The sequence below is a fragment of the Lepisosteus platostomus genome, chromosome 14 (assembly GCF_059453375.1).
Source record: "Lepisosteus platostomus isolate fLepPlt1 chromosome 14, fLepPlt1.hap1, whole genome shotgun sequence".
In the NCBI taxonomy this organism is placed as follows: domain Eukaryota; kingdom Metazoa; phylum Chordata; class Actinopteri; order Semionotiformes; family Lepisosteidae; genus Lepisosteus; species Lepisosteus platostomus.
The window spans coordinates 922,959-943,986 of NC_142624.1; the positions used below are offsets into that span (position 1 = coordinate 922,959).

A 21,028-nucleotide genomic window follows, 5' to 3' on the forward strand; every position below is an offset into this window, starting at 1 on the left:
GCCTGAAGGAGGACAGAGGATTAGACCAGTATATTGAAAAGACAGGACACTTTGAATATCCCAGTGTTGGCTGCACCTGTACATGCAGTGTGTCGTGTTTCTGTGCCGAACGGTACCCATGGGAGTCCAGCTCTTTGACTTTCCTGAAAAGCGCTCATACGTAAACAGCGAAACATGATCCAGAGATGATTGCAAGTTTGGAAGCACATTTAAAACTGAGAAGGGGAGGCACTTCTTTACATAGAGGGGGGTGGGAGTATGGAACAAGCTGACCAGCCACGGCACTGAGGCTGATATCCAGGCTTCTTTCAAAGGGGATCAAGCAGCTGGATAAGATCCTGGGATGATGATGATGATGATGATAATAATAATAATAATAATAATTGCTTACACTTATATAGCGCTTTTCTGGACACTCCACTCAAAGCGCTTTACAGGTAATGGGGATCCCCTCCACCACCACCAATGTGCAGCCCCACCTGGATGAATTAAAAGCTTACATTTACCAGTCTAGGACACAGGCTGGATGGGCTGTTGGGCCCCTCTGGTGCGTGTATTACAGTCCTGTTTCAAGACTGGAGAACACAGACAACGGGCAGTGGCCTGCTGATTGAGTCTTGGCCCACGAAAGACACCACGAATGCTCCAGAAATACTTTTATTTGCAAGTTTGCCAATGCTTTAAAATGCCAGATACAAAACATGCAAGTTTTAATTTAAGGCACAGTGTCGATTTTTTATAAATCACCGCCATCTCGGAGCAGGCTGGTTCAGGCACTGCAAGGTAGTACTAGCTTGTAAAAGTCAAATAAAAAGAGATCTACTGAGCAAAGCACTCGGACGGGCTGCTAGCTGAAGGGCAGCTGCTGTATTGTAACGACAGCTGAGGAAAGGGGGCAGGTGTCTGTAGTTCAAGCCCAATCTGTAGACGCAGATCTTCATCAGCCCGAACTGGAACCAGGCGGAGTCCCGGCGCTTGCAGGGGGGGCAGGAGTCGAGGTGTTGTGGAGAGACAGGTGCTTCGTACCCTCCGGCCCTCTCACTGATCCTCGCGCCCGGGCCGGCCGCTCCTGTCCAGGTGGAACTCCAGGGACTGCCTCTCCGTGTAGGGGCCGTCGGACGGCTGCGAGCCCGGCCTCACTCTCTCCTTCACCAGCCTGAACGTCAGCCCCCCAGCCAGCGCGATGCCCGCCGCCGCCTTGCCCAGCTCCGCCACGGCGGTCAGCATCTTCGCCGCCACCCCTGCGGTCCGCAGGGCCCCCATCCCGGCTGCGCCCGTCTCGCCCTGGACGCCCCCTGCCGCCATCGTTGCCCCTGTTGCCTGTGCAGCGGTCACACCCCCTGATGGTAGCCCCGCCCCCAGCCCCGCTGCCCCTCCCCCTTCTGCCATCGTTGCCCCTGTTGCCTGTGCGGCGGTCACACCCCCTGATGGTAGCCCCGCCCCCCGCCCCGCTGCCCCGCCCCCTTCTGCCATCACTGCCCCTGTGGCCTGTGCGGTGGCCACACCCCCTGATGGTAGCACCGCCCCCAGCCCCACTGCCCCGCCCCCTTCTGCCATCACTGCCCCTGTGGCCTGTGCGGTGGCCACACCCCCTGATGGTAGCCCCGCCCCCAGTCCCGCTGCCCCGCCCCCCGGCTCCACTCCTGCTGCCGCCAGCGCTGGCGCCCCCCCAGCGGCACTGGCAGCCGCCAGCGCAGCCCCAGCGCCCATCACGCCCCCGACCCCGGCCGCCACGCCCACTGCGGCTGCCCCCAGCTCCGCCACCGCCCCTGCTGCCTGCACTGCCGCCCGCGCAGGCCCCGGCGCCTCAGCCCCCGCCAGGGCCCCCACTGAGCCCCCCAGCACCACCCCCGTGGCGGCGCCCGCGGCCACCGCCGTCTTCCCGGCCGCCGCCGCCACCAGGGCGCCCACCGCCTTCCCTGCTGCGGTGGCCGCCGGGACCCCGCACACCTGCCCGGCCGCGAAGGCGGCGGCGTTCCCCATCACCGCGGCCCCCGCCGCCGCCGCCAGGGGCACCGCGGCCCCGCACAGCGCCCCCACCACCGCCCCCGCGGCCCCGGCCGCCACCAGGGCCCGGATCCTCTCCAGAACCAGCTCCGACAGCTCCGCGTCCCTCCGGAACCTCCTCCTGGGGGCCGGGCCCAACGCCCCGCCTCCCCCCGGCTCTGGCCCCGCCCCCGGCCCCCACTTCCTCTTCCTGGCGGGCTCCCGCCCCCCCTCCCGGAGCATCCTGTCCTGCTCCGCCCGGATGGCGGCCTCCGCCTCCTCGAACAGGCGGCTGCTGTAGTAGCGGCCCCCGTTCTCCCGCACCAGGGCCTCCACCTTTCCCAGCAGCCCCTGCACCTGCCGCCGGTCGCCGGGGGCCCTGTTGTCGAGGACGTGGTGGCGGCCGCCGCACCAGGCCAGCAGCGCCCGCAGGGGCGGGGGGGCCGTCTCGCGGAGGTACTCCTCGACGCCGCGCCCCTCCAGGTCGTCCCCCCGGGTGAACAGCAGCAGCGTGTGCGCGGCCGCCCGCGCGCCGAACAGCCCCGCGACCAGACGCGCCGCCCGCGCCTCCTCCTCCGCGAAGCGGCCCACCGGCACCGCCAGCAGGAAGGCATGGGGCCCCGGCGCCGACAGCGCCACGCAGCGCGCCAGCTCGGCCCGCACCTCCTCCGCGGGCCGGCCGGGGTCGCACAGGCCGGGCGTGTCCACCACCGCCACCCGCCGCCCCCGGCTCCGGGCGCACGCCTGCGTCACCGAGCGGGCGCTGGCCTCCGAGCGGAACGCCCGCCTGCCCAGGATGGTGTTCCCGGAGGCGCTCTTCCCTGACCCCGTCTTGCCCAGCAGGACCAGGCGCAGCTCCGCGGGATCTTCCTCTTCCTCCTCCTCCTCCTCCTCCTCCTCCTCCTCCCTCCTGGCTGGAAGACGGGAGGAAGACGCGCAGTGAGGCTCAGGCCGCAGCGATTTCCTGTCTCCCCGGTCACCCCAGCGACGCCACGCCATCCCCCCAAAAAGGCAGGCCTGGAATATTGTCCGAGCGCCGCTGACCGCACACGCTGCCCGGCTGGGAAGGAAGCCGGAGATGTGGGAGCACAGTCCCTCCTGGGATAGCCTCTACAGGACAGATCTTAACAGTCGCACCCGCAACCTTCCAGTGGTGCAGGCAGCTCGAGGCCAGTCCTGCTTCTGGACACACTGACCCTCCAGGAGCAGGACTGGACAGCCCACAGACACACTGACCCTCCAGGAGAGAGACTGGACAGTCCACAGACACACTGACCCCCCAGGAGAGAGACTGGACAGCCCACAGACACACTGACCCCACAGGAGCAGGACTGGACAGCCCTGGTGTAGAGAGACTGGACAGCCCACAGACACACTGACCCCCCAGGAGAGAGACTGGACAGCCCACAGACACACTGACCCCCCAGGAGCAGGACTGGACAGCCCTGGTGTAGAGAGACTGGACAGCCCACAGGCACACTGACCCCCCAGGAGAGAGACTGGACAGCCTTGGTGTAGAGAGACTGGACAGCCCACAGACACACTGACCCCCCAGGAGAGAGACTGGACAGCCCACAGACACACTGACCCCCCAGGAGAGAGACTGGACAGCCCACAGACACACTGACCCTCCAGGAGCAGGAGTGGACAGCCCACAGACACACTGACCCTCCAGGAGAGAGACTGGACAGCCCACAGACACACTGACCCCCCAGGAGAGAGACTGGACAGCCCTGGTTTAGAGAGCTGCTGCCCTGTTCTCGGTTACTGAGCAAACGCTGTTGTCCGGTGTTGGGGGGCAGGGACACAGGTGGACCGGCTGAAGATGAATTTGGGAGAACTGACGCGCAGGGGAGACGCCGAGTCGTAGAGCGACGCGGGGGCGGAAACTGCAGCCGGGACACAGCCGGTCCTGCGACCTTGCTTAGTGACCCGAGGTCGCGTTCAAAAGCAAAAGCGAAACGTCGCTCAGACTCCGGAGTTAGAGACCTTAGTGGCCTCCACGGACTGCCCGGCAGCCGGACATGCCCACAAAAGTGACGAAAACGGTACTTCATCACCGCTGTCTTCGCGCAGTTCTATGAGTGCTGTCCTGTGTTATCGGTCACATTCAGGGACGCCTCTCGGATGGTGGTCTTCCGAGGGTCCGCAGCCAGCTGACGGGGGGGCTGAGGTCACTGTTAGAGTATTTATTTATGAACTTCGCCTCCCCCCCAAACTAAGAGCAGGAACAAACCCCTTTATACAGGACCCCAGCGCCGGCTCGGGTTGAAAACCTGAAACCATAACTTTTTTGTTGCTGTTTTTAAGGTGGTGTTTTTTCCGAGCGAGGGCTGACATCACGTCCTCTCGCGTCATGCACTGCGCTCACCGTGTCGACACCCGTCTGTGCCGCTTGGCATGTAAATCCGACCTCGGCTGCCTGCGGTAGCGAGCGGTTTGACAGTTTCGCAGATTTATTAGTGGTGAGGCACGTAAAATCGTGTTCCGAGGTCGCGTACTTCCTTGCGACACACTCTGTGCTGAAAAGCGAGCCGCCGTGCGGGACTGACTGGGTTTCGCTGCGGCCGCAGAAGGATGTTCTCACCTGAACCGTCAGGGCTCGTCATGACCTCCTCGGCCCGCCGTCCTCCTCCCCGGCGGCTCTCTGCTGCTTCACTGAGACCGTAACGGGGATCTCCGCCGTGTTTCCGAGCCCCGGCCGCAGAGCCCGTCTGCAACAGCCCCGCAGACAGCGGTCCGCCGCTACCAGGCGTACAGCGCTTTGGCGCCGCCGTGTGGTCACTCGCTGTATTGCACGACCTCCCCTCTCCTGCCCACCTGGCAGAAGTGTTCCCTGCTCAAGTATGTTTTAAATGTCGTCCTATAAAGTGATGGATTGTACGGAAGCTTATTAGAGCCACAGAGGGAAAAGCTTATATGTGTGTATATGTGAGTGACATACTGTATACACAGTCAAAAGATGCAATATACAATTTAATTGATAAAATAAAAGTGCAAAATATCCAATCCAAGAGTGATATATGAATCAATCTACCAAGATACAAATGGTTGACCAATGACTCAGTGGTTACAAAGGTACTAGTAATAGCACAGGGGTCATCATCAAAATTGATTATTAATCTTGAAATGAATCACTCAATTTCATTTCCATTCACAGGCCTGAAAGATGTTCATTTGCTTCCCTAATTAAGCATGATCAAAGACTTGCGTGGAATAATCTAAATTCTTCAGTGCCACAATGTGGACTCAGAATTTGTACTCATTGAAGTGAGATGCTTAGCCACTCACATCCAGATGAGATCTCATCTGGGAGGGTTCGAAACGCCAACTGATTGTTTGGGGGATCAGTCGAAATTACACTTGGGAGCTCGTCGCAAAATTTTCTCTTGTTGCAGTGGAGACCTCGGGCGGACCTTTTCGGATGGTTTCCTCAGTCGAAGTTTTCGGCGAAGTTTGTTGCAGTTGCAGTTCAGACAGCAGTGGCCCCAGTCACGTGATTCTTTCTGCGGTCAAGCTGGCAGGAGTTAAGAGAGCCATTGACGTCACTGCGCCAAGAGTGACATCATGACCCAGTGACAGATGGGGTCGAGTCCAGGGCTCTCTCCCTCCTGGGAAGGTAGACTAGGAGGCAGTAAACTAAAGAGGGTTAAGAGAACATCAAATAGTTCATGTACTTGTGTATTATCAGTTATATTTCTCGCTGATGTTGCATGTTCTGTATGTCTTAATAGGAAGCTGAGAGGAGAACATAAGGATACAAGCATGAGTCTCCTTCTGTGTCCCGCCGGCCTGTCACTGAATGCAACACGATTTCTTCTTGTCTGTTGGGAGTACTAATGCATCTTTAAACACAATCATGCCAGTTACTGCTCCCAGAGCGGCCCCTACTCCTGCCCCTATGGGACCTGCAAACATTCCTACTGCTGCTCCTGCTGCTGCTCCTGTGGTCAGGGGCACCATGGTCTTCAGAACCAGCTTAAATTTTTCCATAGAGACATTTTCAGCTACATCTCTGGCCATGGACGTGTGCTTGTGCACCACTCTCCTCCTGATTTGCTTTTTGATTTCCTGCACCTTTTTTTCTGCCTCCTCCTCCAGGTCTTTGATCTTCTTCTCTGTCGCTGTAGCGTCCAGATTTTGTTTAATTATTTCTTCCTCCTTCTTCTTCCTGTAGGCTGTAATTTCTTCGATTTGTTTCGTGGTCTCTCCTTCTATCTCTGTCTCCATCACCTCTCTCCTCTCCTCCATCAGCCTCTCTTGCTCTCTCCGTATCAGCTCCTCTGCCCTCTGGTACATCTCGCTGGTGTAGAAGCTGCCCTGGTTCTGTGCAACCATTCTCCTGATTTTCTCCATGAGCTCGGTGACCTGTCTGGGGTCGCCGCTGACGTTGTTGAAGGCGTGGTATCTGTCGCCACATTTCTCCATCAGCTGCTTCATCGCTCTCCCAGACTGCTGAAGACACGCCTCGATCTGGCCGCCTCTCAGTTCATCTGTGTGAGTGAACAGGATCATGATGTAATCTGCAGCTCCAGCCCCGAACGTCTGCTGGATCAGGCTGATGATGGTGTTGATGGTGTTGACCTCCTCCTCTGTGTGGCGTCCGAACCGCATCACCAGCAGGAAGGTGTGGGGCCCGGGAGAGGTCAGGAGTATACTGCGCACAATCTCACGCTTCACCTGCTCTTCAGTGAGCGCAGTGTCGCACAAGCCAGGGGTGTCAATCACAGACACACCCGCTCCCTGGGCTTTCTCGCAATGCCTGGTCACGGACTCGAATGTGCTTCTGGACATGAATGCCTCTCGGCCCAGGATGGTGTTTCCTGTCGCGCTCTTTCCTGACCCCGTCTTCCCCACCAGCACGATCCTCATTTCTTCTTTGTTCACTGAATTTGCAGCGCCCTCTTGGACTGAAAAACACACAAAGCATTAATCATGAGGAACAGCAACACCCAGTAAGAAGGAGCGATCAGGAAAGTTAATTGTTTTTTGAGAAAATGCCTCTGCCTTGACCTGAATCCAGAAACCTCTCTTCTCTTTCCCCTGTTAATTAACCGTGCTTCTTCTACAGCACTGCTGCCTCACTGCACAGCGCACCCTGAACATCAATCGCACTACTGCACATGGACAGAAGATTCACCATGATGGTGCATTCCACATGTCTCCTGCTTGTACTATACAGGTGGGGTCTGTAGAGTGTAGAATATCTTGTGCAACATACGTACTCCTTTTCAAATGATAAATCAATAAAATGAAATTTACCATATATTACCGATGCGGTGAGATCTTAAATAACATGAAAATACCTCTTTAATTGGTTTCTTACCTGTAGTCTGTGTTTTCCTTTCACTCTGATTCACAATACTCCTCTGGCTGCTGTAGAATCCTCCTCCATTTTGTCTCACCATGTTGTCAGTGGCCATCCTGTCTATGAGATTCAGCAGCTCTGTGACCTGGGCGCGGTCACTCCTGCTCTTGTTGTTGAAGAGGTGACACCTGCCCCCGCACTGCTGGACCAGCAGCTGGAGGTCTCTGTTCCCCCGGACAAACTCCTCCAGGCTCTGCTGCTCCAGGTCGTCTCCCCGGGTGAACAGAACCACGGTGAACCTCAGAGCCTCCTCTCCAAACAGCTCCCGGACCCAGTCTGCCGCCCTCCTGTCCTTGTCTGAGAACGGCCCCACCTTCACCACCAGGAGGAGCGCGTGGGGGCCGGGGTCACTCAGGGAGAGGCAGCGGTCCCTGAGGAACCGAGTCTCCTCCGGGGAGAGCCGAGTGTCCAGCAGTCCAGGCATGTCCACCACAGTGATGCGCCTCCCCTTGATCTTCACCGATCCGCTCTGGCAGTGCCGCGTCGTGCCGGAGGCACTGGTGCGAGACGGGAACTCCTCTGCTCCCAGGATGGTGTTCCCTGTGGCACTCTTCCCCACTCCGGTCTGTCCCAGCAGGACGAGCCGCAGCTCCAGAGGGAAAGTGAGACCTGTGACACGGAATCACAACATCTGTTCATCTGCCTCTGCTCTCCTGTCTGTCCCCCAAGCCCGTCTACACTCTAGGGGTGACAGGGCTTCTCCTGCTGCGCCCCAGCGCTCTGGAACTCTGTCCCCAAGGGTATCAGAGAGTCACCTTCCCTGAGTGCATTGAAATCTAAACTCTTTTCAAATCTAGATTCTCCTCTTTTCAGAAAGACGTTTACCTAATTAGTGTCTGTGTCTGATCCATTTTCTAATGACCATGAGTCTTCCACTGCACTGCTAACTGCTTGTGTTTTTTGTATATGCTCATTGTGTAATTTACTTTTCATATAACTGTTTTTTACACCTATTGTAAAACACTTTAAGATACTACTTTTAAAAGAAGTATTTAAAATAAAGTTCAACAATAATCATTTCCTGAAACAGAAGAAAAGGCAAAGTAACATCAGGACATAGGAATACAATTTTTATTGCATCTTTTAGAGCACTAGTTTCAATGTGTGCACAATTATAGAGCACCTGACTCACTCAACAGCAGCACCCACAGCAGAGACTTGAACCCACAACCCACCAGTTATGAATCCAGAAGCTTACCCACTGTTCTGTGCTGCTAACCCACCGTGTGCGTGAGAAACCATCGCACGTTATCAGAGTCAGAATCAATGAGCAGTCTGGAGAACCTGTCAGATATCTATCTATCAGTATCTATGGAGAGGTGAAACATAAGTGAAAGTAGATAACTCCAGTCTCTTGTTATGAGCATTTAGCTGGGAATATCTCATATTGTCTGCAACACAAAGCCCTGTAGCCTATTCTTTTCTGTTACCATGTCATTGTCAGCATGAGGTGTGCCAGACCAGGGCATTGGAAAAAGATTCTTTTTATACAGCTGTTGCTCTGTGACTGTGACTGCAGTGGGGTCGCGTATCATCAGCGTGACTCACCCTGAGCCCAGGTCCCTTCAGTCACAGCGTCCATCTCTCTGCACTGCAAGCACACTGCTGTCACACATGGATGTACGCCGCAAGTCAACAACAGGCAGCTTCCTGCTGGGAGAAAATGGTCAGGCTAGTTTTTCAACATGCAAAAGTTCCATGACGTGTGAACCTCGCTGTGGGTATCAGTTGTTAGGTGGGGCTGAAGAGGCTTCTTTGACAGGTTATCATTGGTTCGAATAGGTCTAACAACAGAAATACATCTTGTGGTTTTAATAGAGAGGGTGAAATTGACTTTTCATCACATTTTAGAAGCTAAAAACAGAACAAGGGTTTGAGAAAGAAAGTTTTTGCAAAAGAAAAAAACACAGAAATGATCCGAACAAAATGCAACAGGAGTGGTTCATAGCCCTGTGAAAGGATTTCCTGGACTTTACTGTCATTTTCAGTTTTAAAGTGGACCAGTGTGCCCCTGGGGGCTCGAGCTTGGGACTGAGAAAAGCCTTGTGCTTCTGGTCTGCTGTGCCTTCCAGTGATATTCACACCTCCAAAAAAAGCCATTGGATAGCAGAATGAGGCACAGCTTGGACAATGCATCTTGCTTAAAACAGTTCTAAGGGTGTAATAGTGTAGTCGTAGCAGCAAAGGTGTGTTAGACATGAACAATTAATTGAATTCATGAATTCAAGAAACCAAGAGAGCCACATTTAGTCACACCTCTAAATAAACCCAGCAAGATCAAATCGGTAATAACATTCTGCTCTTTAGATGTAAAATGGAAGCCCAAGCTATCCAAAGGCTTAATGAGTTCACAGTAAAGGAGTAATTTATGGATTTATGGGCAGGTGCCATCAGCAGGATTATGTGTGAAGGGGTAATATGTCCTTCCAGGGACACAGAGTACTTGTGGAGGAATATATTTACAAGTTCTGCTAAATTGATTGGATTCCTTTGGGGCTGGTGTGAAATAAACGGATTTATGTCTATCCTGTATTGTTTTATTGGCATGTAATGTAATGTTTACTTCTACTGTTTCTATGTTTTGTAAGTGTCTGTGTAAAACATACAGGAGCTGCTTTAATACAAGACAGGTTCCGAGAGATCAGACAGGAAAGCATGATCATATACTGCAGGACAGGTAAGATACAGAAGACATTCAGTAGTACCCTTGTCATGATGGGTCTCAGAGTCAAAGTCAGAGAGCTCACCAAAGACTGCAAGCAAAAGACCACTGATCTCCACAAGTTCAAGGACTGCTAGAAAAAATATTTTCTAAATCCACGCAGACTAGCATCTTATTTCCATATAGGTGATCCTTTAGTTTAGTTCTAATTATTGTTTCCATAACCTTACATGTAATAGAATTAAGACTTATTGATCTATACTGCAATTGATTTTTTTGGGAATGGGTAATACATTCGACAGTCAAGGAACTGAGTCAATGGTGGCTAAATAAAGCATCTCTTACTTCCTCAAGTACGATTGGTAGGATAGCATGAGGTCCTGGGGGTTAACTATCACTGCCTCTTCCAGGCTGATCCTGTTTAACACAGAACACTGTCCTTCCTCTGGCTGGGTCACGTTGTTGACTTCTTCCTTCTCCACCTGAGCGACGTGCTCTTTTAGTACCTCAGCCATTGCCCTCTCCTCATCTAGAGGTCTGCCTTTCTATTCCTGAATCCAAACAAGTGAAGGTGAGCTCCTTGCGGAAGTGACAACATTCCCACTGTGGAGCACCTTCAGGCGTGGGGAAGAGGACTCCACAGCTTGAACGTTGTGTCTCTTTCCTTTCAGGAAGGAGCGGACCTTGACCTGTTCCTTTGCAGTCTACACATGCCGACGCAGCTCTTTGTCCTGGATATACTCTATTTTCCTACATTCATTTCTTGCTGAAGTACACAAACAGCTTTTTATTCTTTATTTGAAACCATCATTCAGTATTCTTTTCAACTTCTCCCTTGGGCTTTCTAACATCGTTTTACTTACAATTGCAAGTCATTACACTCCTTTTCTTTAACTGGATCCTGGAAAAGTCCATAATTATTTTGTAAAGTGCTCGATTTTCCCTTATTTTGGCCCCCTTTTGTTTGTTAACCCATATTTAAACTTGCAGTTCCCTCACTCTTGTGAGGGATCTATCCTGTACTTCAAATATTTTCCCCACCTATTCAGCATCTCTCCCATGTCTTTCTGCTACTCTTAGACTTCCTCAGTTTTTGGCCTGAAAACTGAAAGTTCAAGCACTTTGCACAGCTATTCATCAAGACAATGGTCAGTTGTTCACCAATAGCTTCAATTTAATCCATCTAATTCAGTTGCAACACATCAAGGTCCTGGCTTTGAAATAATTCCTGGGACTTCTGTTACACTGGATACCAGCAAGTAAAAGGAAATAAACGGACTCTATGCAGGTGGCCAGATAACAAGGAAGCCGGTAACAGGGTGATCAGAAATCGTAGTCAAAAGAGAAAGCAAAGATGTCCAAAAGCCAGAAAAAGCAATAGTCATCAATATCCAGAACAAGCTCCAGGAGTCAAGCCAAAGGTCCACAAACAAGGAAGCAGACCCAAGAAGAGTCTAATATTAAACTCACAAAGTACAACCCAATACTGAGCAAGGAGGAAACAGACAGCTGGGTTTAAATAGGCATGGTGATGGGTTAATGAGGTCTGCTTAACCCACGCCTCCCCGGAGCAGATGAAGTAGGCCGTAACCGTGTAGGTGCCCTCTGGTGGCTGGACGCCAGTACTGTAACAACTCCTGTATGAAATTATCTTCACCCAGATTCTAAAGGGTTCTGAGGAGAAGGGTCAGTTAGAAAACTAAACACAGAGAGCTACATGTTTTGTTACAGAGATCTGCTGCACCTACAAACCACAGTCATGGAAACAAGTGGGAGGAAAAGACTCAAGAACACTGTAATGATATTAAAAAGGATTTATTCAAATACAAAAATAAATAAATTAAATTCAAAATAACTTTACAATACAAACAATAAATATTGTTGAGTTTTACATTCTAATTTAAAAGCAATCGAAGACTTGGTCTTCTCGAATAATCATAGGAACAGCATTTTATTACAGCTGATATTAAAAATGCCTGCATGAGGAATTCATTATCAGACATTGATTGAAATTATCTGATTATTGATGATTAATCAATATTAGTACTACATAATTACAAGAAATCTCATCACATAAAGTCCCAGCATGCTTCATACAACTTCCAGGTCAAAGGTGACATCATCACGGCTGTTCTTGACCAGGGTCATGTTCCCTTCCACCAGTATGTCCAAGTGCAAGGTAGTCACCATGTTTTTTTTCAAACTTGACATTTTCCAACATAGGGTGTCATAGTAGGTGTAAAAAATGTCAGATGTTCATTACTCGTTCCTCTTCAAACTTGCTTGTATTCTTTTCTGAACACCATATTGGTACTAGTCTCTGACAGATGACTAAAATGAACTTCATGTACTTTGCCCTTAAAACAGCCCATATGGCCACAATTGAGTAAAGACAAGCCTGCCACGCACGACTTGGAATGTAACTGCATGCTGTCTCAATGTAGGACATCATAAATGATTCCACATCAGAAGCCGGTGACATGTTTTGAAATACATTCAAGACAAAGCACACAGTAGTCCAGGATCCTTTCTTCCAAGTATTCCAGAGGGCTCTACTTTTTGACACAGAACTCTGTGTGTTGGATGACGTCTGTCCCATTTCAACATCCTCTCTGCTCTGGCTGGGGGTTCCAGGGTCTCCACAGTCCAGACCAGAGCTTGCTCTTTCATCTCTTTCTTTCAGTGCTCTTGCTTGCATTCTTTCATGAATATAACATATAGTTAGTACTAGTCCCTGGCAGATGACAAAAATCAACTTCATGTACTTTGCCCTTAAGACAGCCCATATGGCCACAATCAATAAACCACAAGCCTGGCACGCAGGACTTGGAATGTAACTGCATACTGGCTCAATGCAGGACATCGTAAATGATTCCACATCAGAATCCGGTGACATGTTTTGAAATACTTTCAAGACAAAGCACACAGTATTCCACAATCTTTCCTTCCAAGTATTCCAGAGGGCTCTCCTTTTTGACACAGAACTCCGCATGTTGGATGACGTCTGTCCCATTTCAACATCCTCCCTGTTCTGGCTGGGGGTTCCAGGGTGTCCACAGTTCAGACCAGAGCTTGCTCTTTCATCTTTGACACCAGTTCCCTGGATCGAAGCCCAGGTTTCATCAGCTATCACAAAATGATTGAGGGGAACTGAAAAAGACACAAATTACAGTAATTGTAGGAGGAAATGCAACATGTCAAAAGTTAAGAGCACTTTCAAGACCTTCAAATTCAAAACCAAATTTTTGTATTCGTTCGTCTCCCGGGAGCAAACCAGTGCAGCAACAGTGCAGTTTAAATACAGGACATCAAAGTACGATCAGGCTCATTTGCACGGGGAAAACCAGGGGGAACATTTTGATTCCAAATAGCCAATCTTCATGTCCTTGGGAGGACACTTCGGCACCTACATTAAGCCCAGTCAAAAGCAAACAAGAACACGCAGACTCCACATAGATGGTACTAAAGGTCAGAATCCAGATTCTACTGCGCTAATTGCATCATTACCACATCACCATACTACTAAACTTTTAAAAATTGAAAAAAATCAAAGTCTGTGCGGGTGGCATAATGATCACGTGGGTTTCCTCTCACAGGTCCAAGGCATACTGGTGCGTTAAATAGCTTCTGGCAAAGCTGGCCTGGTGTGAGTGTGTGTGTGTGAGTGTGTGTGTGTGAGTGTGTGTGTGTGTGTGCCCCTGTGTGCCCTGCCCTGCAATGGCTTCCTGCCCAGTGTGTGTGAGTGTGTGTCTGTGTGTCCTGTGATGGACTGGTGTCCTGCCCAGTGTGTGTGAGTGTGTGTGTGTCTATGTGTCCTGTGATGGACTGGTGTCCTGCCCACGGTGTGTGAGTGTGTGTGTCTATGTGTCCTGTGATGGACTGGTGTCCTGCCCACGGTGTGTGAGTGTGTGTGTCTGTGTGTCCTGTGATGGACTGGTGTCCTGTCCAGTGTGTGTGAGTGTGTGTGTCTGTGTGTCCTGTGATGGACTGGTGTCCTGCCCACGGTGTGTGAGTGTGTGTGTCTGTGTGTCCTGTGATGGACTGGTGTCCTGTCCAGTGTGTGTGAGTGTGTGTGTCTGTGTGTCCTGTGATGGACTGGTGTCCTGTCCAGTGTGTGTGAGTGTTTGCGTCTGTGTGTCCTGTGATGGACTGGTGTCTTGTCCAGTGTGTGTGAGTGTGTGTGTCTGTGTGTCCTGTGATGGACTGGTGTCCTGTCCAGGGTGTGTGAGTGTTTGCGTCTGTGTGTCCTGTGATGGACTGGTGTCCTGCCCAGGGTGTGTGAGTGTGTGTGTCTGTGTGTCCTGTGATGGACTGGTGTCCTGCCCAGGGTGTGTGAGTGTGTGTCTATGTGTCCTGTGATGGACTGGTGTCCTGCCCAGGGTGTGTGAGTGTGTGTGTCTGTGTGTCCTGTGATGGACTGGTGTCCTGTCCAGGGTGTGTGAGTGTGTGTGTCTGTGTGTCCTGTGATGGACTGGTGTCCTGTCCAGGGTGTGTGAGTGTTTGCGTCTGTGTGTCCTGTGATGGACTGGTGTACTGTCCAGGGTGTACCCTGCCATGCACCCCTTGCTTGCTAGAATTGCCTGTACAGTACCTCCTCTTTGACCTTGTATTGTATTAGTTAGAAAATGGTTGGGATGATCAAAATGGTGATCAAAATCTGAGAAGTTTAAGAACTTCAAAACATTAATTTTCACTCAGTTAAAATTATTAATATTTTATTCAGAGGGGACTACACTATCCCTAATGTATTCTTTAAAATTATCTATCATATAGATGTTCAGGCATTTAATGTCACATTTATCTAACTATAATTTTTTTCAGGTGGGGAGCTACGTCAGCATGCGTTGGCTGCAAAGGAACAAGTAATAGGTTTATTCCCAGCTGAGAAGAGAAGAAAGAAAACACAACGTTTCGGCCATGGAGCCTTCTCCAGGTGTTCTGAACTTCAACAAAAGCATGCTAACTAATTTTAGCACTATTGTTGTCTTTAGACTCGGAAACTTTGGGATGACCGGGTCACAGTCAGCAGGGAGATTTAAGCTGTAGTGACAGTCTACAGTCAGCAAAAACCCCCGGTTAACTTTTCCTAAGTCTAACAAAAATAACCTACATCAAAACATAATTGCATGTACAAACCTTACGATCACAATAAATGCTTAGGACAGTTTACTCACTTCTTCCAAAAAACCCCAGAGCAAAGCAAGACTAACAGTCTTACAAGCCTTTACACACAAAACCCACCACACCGGCCTGCAGTTTTAAAACCCATAGAGAGCTGCCAGTTAGTTTCTGACAGCTCATTAAACAGGAAGTGGGCTGTCAGTGACCCCTTTACCTCTCTGGAAATGTAGTCCTCTGATTTGCCAAACTACCTTTCTTTAAAGAGACTGTGTAGACACAGAAATATCATTTTGCACCGAAGCCACATCAATACATTGCAAAGGAAGAGGCAATGGTCCATTCCATACTGAAAGGTAAAGAAAATACACCTAAAGAAGGCTCCACAACTCCCTTTACTTGTTCCTTTGCAGTCTATGCATGCTGACGCAGCTCCCTACTCAAATGATGTCAATACGGCACAACTACAGGGGAAAATAATAAAAACTAAATGTGATGGACAGGCTGAAGTTAATATGATATCACATCCCGTTTCCCGTAGATGTTTAATTCCTTTGAAGTATTTCAACCTCTTTAATGTTATCGAATTAAAAAAAAAAAACTTGCTAGACCTTTGCCCTCCTAGACAGAGAATTAAAATCACCTGCCTAATTAAATACACTTTGTTCTGTTTAATGTGCTGCAAGAGGTTTATTTTTTGCAAACACAATATGTGTGAATAGTATACGTGTTGCTGAGGAAGTGTATCAGAGGTAACACACTTATCTCTGAAACAGAACACAGCCTGTTTAATGTTATTAAGGAAGTATTGAAATGTGGTTATATAGTTTTTTACATACTAGTATCGTTATTATGCTATTGACAACTGGTTACATTCTTTCATGAGTAGTAAAGCAGCTGCTTGTTTGCTCTCTCTAGGAAAGATACAAAAGATGTTGCTCAAAAAAGAGAATATTTTAGGAATCCTGGTTGAATAAGGGTATTTGTTCAGTCGTGCATTTATTAGATGCTAATGCAGAATTGTATAAATATCGTGATTGTGTTCAAAAATATCATATTGAATATAACCTGAAACAATTTAAAGGAATTATAGATGGATTTCCAACTGCATTTTTGGCTCTTATAATAATATAAATCCACTATTACCACTGGTCAGAATAGGAACTTCCAATATTTTGGAGAAGAAATGTGATGAGGCACAATCAGATGGTTTTAGCATAGATTCCTCCCCTTCATCAGAGGAAAGGTAGGGTTAGGGTTAGGGTTATCAATTTTACTCAATACAGTGCCTTGCGAAAGTATTCGGCCCCCTTGAACTTTTCAACCTTTTGCCACATTTCAGGCTTCAAACATAAAGATATAATTTTTTTATTTTATGTGAAGAATCACCAACAAGTGGGACACAATTGTGAAGTGGAACGAAATCTATTGGATTTTTGAAACTTTTTTAACTAATAAAAAAATGAAAAGTGGGGCGTGCAAAATTATTCGGCCCCTTTACTTTCAGTGCAGCAAACTCACTCCAGAAGTTCAGCGAGGATCTCTGAATGATCCAATGTTGTCCTAAATGACTGATGGTGATAAATAGAATCCACCTGTGTGTAATCAAGTCTCTGTATAAATGCACCTGCTCTGTGATAGTCTCAAGGTTCTGTTGAAAGCGCAGAGAGCATCATGAAGACCAAGGAACACACCAGGCAGGTCCGTAATACTGTTGTGGAGAAGTTTAAAGCCGGATTTGGATACAAAAAGATTTCCCAAGCTTCAAACATCCCAAGGAGCACTGTGCAAGCGATCATCTTGAAATGGAAGGAGTATCAGACCACTGCAAATCTACCAAGACCTGGCCGTCCCTCTAAACTTTCAGCTCAGACAAGGAGAAGACTGATCAGAGATGCAGCCAAGAGGCCCATGATCACTCTGGATGAACTGCAGAGAACTACAGCTGAGGTGGGAGAGTCTGTCCATAGGACAACAATCAGTCTTACACTGCACAAATCTGGCCTTTATGGAAGAGTGGCAAGAAGAAAGCCATTTCTCAAAGATATCCATAAAAAGTCTCGTCTAAAGTTTGCCACAAGCCACATGGGAGACACCCCAAACATGTGGAAGAAGGTGCTCTGGTCAGATGAAACCAAAATCGAACTTTTTGGCCACAATGCAAAACGATATGTTTGGCGTAAAAGCAACACAGCTCAACACACCATCCCCACTGTCAAACATGGTGGTGGCAGCATCATGGTTTGGGCCTGCTTTTCTTCAGCAGGGACAGGGAAGATGGTTAAAATTGAGGGGAAGATGGATGCAGCCAAATACAGGACCATTCTGGATGAAAACCTGTTGGAGTCTGCAAAAGACCTGAAACTGGGACGGAGACAATGATCCCAAACATACAGCAAAATCTACAAAGGAATGGTTCACAAATAAACGTATCCAGGTGTTTGAATGGCCAAGTCAAAGTCCAGACCTGAATCCAATCGAGAATCTGTGGAAAGAGCTGAAAACTGCTGTTCACAAACGCTCTCCATCCAACCTCACTGAGCTCGAGCTGTTTTGCAAGGAAGAATGGGCAAGAATTTCAGTCTCTCGATGTACAAAACTGATAGAGACATACCCCAAGCGACTTGCAGCTGTAATCGCAGCAAAAGGTGGCTCTACAAAGTATTAACGCAAGGGGGCCGAATAATTTTGCACGCCCCACTTTTCATTTTTTTATTAGTTAAAGTTTCAAAAATCCAATAGATTTCGTTCCACTTCACAATTGTGTCCCACTTGTTGGTGATTCTTCACCTAAAATAAAAAATGTATATCTTTATGTTTGAAGCCTGAAATGTGGCAAAAGGTTGAAAAGTTCAAGGGGGCCGAATACTTTCGCAAGGCACTGTATACTGCTCTTTCCACTTCTTCAAAAACTAAAGACATATTCTTCTAAAGAATTCCTGAGAAAAAGATTGAACTTTGTAACATCTGCAGTTTTTGTGTCTCTGATATTGAACACATTTTTTTCTTGTGTCATCACACAACAGCTTTCAGGCATTCTGTCTGTTCTTGGTCAAATTATATTAGTGTTCGTATTAATTTAACTTCTAAGGACGGTGAATTAAAGAAATAAAAATTTAAATTTTAAGGACATTGTTCTTGGGAGTTCTGAATAAAAATAAAAAAGTTCATATAATGTTAAATGTCATTCTCACGTCTGCAAGATTTTACCTGCATAAGTGTAGAGTGCATAAAACTACTGCGTGTTTCAAAGAATTTACAAATTCTTTAAAATGTACTCAAATTCTTTAAATATCTAAAAATACCAACAGAGCGCTGCCCGCTCTTGTTTCTCAGTAGCGTCATGCTAGCTAGATTAAGCGAGTCTACAATTTTGGCAGAATGCTCAAAGAATTACAGTTAACCACGAAGAAATAATAGAGCAGGTGTTTCAGCTGCTTGTCACTTCGCTTAATGTTGCTACTGTGGTAGCTGAAGGACTTTTATTTTGATTGAAATCCGGCTATTTACATACACTTCCGGATCATTCGCGGCGCTCAACGGAACTAGCTTCAAGTCACGTGTCGTAAGCTACATTAAGCGACACGAATGATCCGGAAGTGTATGTAAATAGCCGGATTTCAATCAAAATAAAAGTCCTTCAGCTACCACAGTAGCGTATTTGGAGTATAGCAGTAACATTAAACGAAGTGACAAGCAGCTGAAATACCTGCTTTGTTATTTCTTCGTGGTTAACTGTAATTCCTTGAGCATTCTGCCAAAATATGAGTCCTTTTTTAAATTTTAAATCGCCTCCACTTATCTCCAAGTTCTTCACGCTACTACCAGACGTTGATAATAAGTGATTTTATGTCGTTTTGCTTCCTGGTACCAGATGCCCGGAGGCGAATGTAGTATAAACACAGTTTCAAGACTTGTCTGTTCATGTATAGAAACAAGGTTTTTTTTTCAGTCTGGGGATGTAGCAAAAAGCTATTAAGCGTTGTTTCAGAAACACAGCCGGGGCAACTGTATCTGGCCAGAAGTCAATCAAGGCGCTTTTAACTTTTAGCGTTAAGTCTTTTTGCAAAGTTTTTCTTTCGCGACATGGGTATCTTTCATCAAATTTCTGCTTTATTAGTATTAAATTATTAGAAAAAAATAGAATTACTTATAAAGTGAGTTGTTTTAAAAAGCTGCATAAAACGCATGTTTAATAACCACAATACGTATGTGTTTCCTCATAAATGAGGATACAAGTGCTAAATATTCTGCACTTTGAGGTGCATGTAAACTGAAGTCAGTTATGTGTACAGCCATGGTAAAGCTGGACAAACATTATGTGGCCCTCAGGCATGGAGTGCTTTATTTTTACACATAGATTTAAGGTAGTAGTGGAGTGCTTTATGGAAACATACAGTTGAGGGGAGTGATGGAGTGCTTTGTGCATACATTTGAGCTAGAACATGAAAGGGGAGGGGACTGGTTTCCAACAGGAACTGGAGGGGAAAATATTGCCATGTTTACAGGTTGGGATACAGCTGTACTTGCCGACACACACTCTGAGCAATGGGGGCATCATTATAGTACCACTATCCTGGCACCGGTGTAACAGGGTTACCTCCTGCACTCATAGCAAGAGCCAGAAGAGAAACCCATCACTACCGAGGAAAAGGGGCAGGTTAATCCCAAGCTGAAAAAGGGTGAAAGCCTTTCAGGCAGTTTCAAGTGGAGCTGAGCAATGCTGTGTTCTTTGGCAGCACACATTGGATGGATACCACACCTCACTCAAAACCCCCTGTATTTTATTTTCAAAAAAAGCCACACTTCTTTTATTTTGTTAAAGCAACAAATTAGTGTAATGATTACTGCACACATTACAAGAAAGAAAAAGACATGGACCTTTTACATTTTTGGAAGGCTGATAAAACCATTCCAGGTCCTATCTTCATAATAAAAACCATACAGAACTCTATTTCAATCACTCAATTTGTTTTTATCGAAGATAGAGATTTAAGAGAAGACAGAATTTATACCCTAGATGTGCCTCAATTTGAAGAATTTATTTTTGAAGACTTTTTTCCCCTGTTTTTGTTCTATTTCTTTCTAATCTGTGTGCTGGGTAAGAGAAAAATAACTCTGAAGGTTCAGATCCAACGGGTGCCCTTTAAATAATGGGCCTGACCTGGCCTGTGCTGTGTATACTTTCCAAGCTAACTCACGATGATTCAAAGCCACATCCACCCGAGGACACGGACCATGGGCTCCATTTGAGGGAGGGGTGTATGACATTGAGAGAATGACTCTTTCTTGTCATTGATGCTTTGGAAAAAGCCTCAGATGGATTTATAAGCCTCTGCTGCTTTAAGGATTTGAGCTCCAGAGCTCACAAGTCCTCCTGCGCCACAAACTGCACCTCAGACCCACGAGTAATGCGGCACCACAGTCATCGCGTGCCAGGACCTCACTTCCCGGCCCTTCCTGACACCCGAGCCCTGCCACCCACTAATCTGACCACTTTTGTTTTAAAAATATGTTATAATCGAAAGCTAAATTTGTTTTTCTAATGACTATTTTACACAGTTAAAATAATTCCATATACTGTAATTAAAATTCTAAATGCCACAGAGTATTATGATATTTCTCAAATAGAGTTGTGGTAACAACCTGTCTCAATGTTGTCACTGTATTTACAGAAATTCTTTGTCGCTAGTACCGTATGCAAACTGCATGATTATAGCGCAGGAAGGTATTAAAGGGTTAGTAATTTACTACTTAGTAGGGTTAATAGTTTTCCGAAATGTCGGACAGTCCCAGGAAGCTGCGGAAATTAAACTCACTGCGCTTCCTGTCGGCTTTACAGAGTAGCGGTCTTGCGTCAAATTATTTTTGGGGAAAACGAAACTTAATAAAAG

The 21,028-nt window shown here is 47.9% G+C and overlaps 2 protein-coding genes across 2 annotated transcripts; both read right to left on the minus strand.

The window, feature by feature from the left end:
* Nucleotides 1-641: 641 nt before the first annotated feature.
* LOC148648567 (uncharacterized) lies at nucleotides 642-4,763 on the minus strand. The gene is made up of 2 exons (XM_088606980.1): nucleotides 4,574-4,763; nucleotides 642-2,900 (listed from the first exon to the last, which is right to left on the minus strand). Exons 1-2 carry the CDS (start codon nucleotides 4,593-4,595, stop codon nucleotides 1,039-1,041), a joined length of 1,884 nt encoding a protein of 627 aa, XP_088463106.1. The 5' UTR covers nucleotides 4,596-4,763; the 3' UTR covers nucleotides 642-1,038.
* Nucleotides 4,764-4,944: 181 nt separating this feature from the next.
* Nucleotides 4,945-8,999, minus strand: LOC148648568 (GTPase IMAP family member 8-like). The gene is made up of 3 exons (XM_088606981.1): nucleotides 8,903-8,999; nucleotides 7,313-7,963; nucleotides 4,945-6,896 (listed from the first exon to the last, which is right to left on the minus strand). The coding sequence occupies exons 1-3, from the start codon at nucleotides 8,934-8,936 to the stop codon at nucleotides 5,782-5,784; spliced, it is 1,800 nt and encodes a 599-aa protein (XP_088463107.1). The 5' UTR covers nucleotides 8,937-8,999; the 3' UTR covers nucleotides 4,945-5,781.
* Between the last annotated feature and the right edge of the window lie 12,029 nt (nucleotides 9,000-21,028).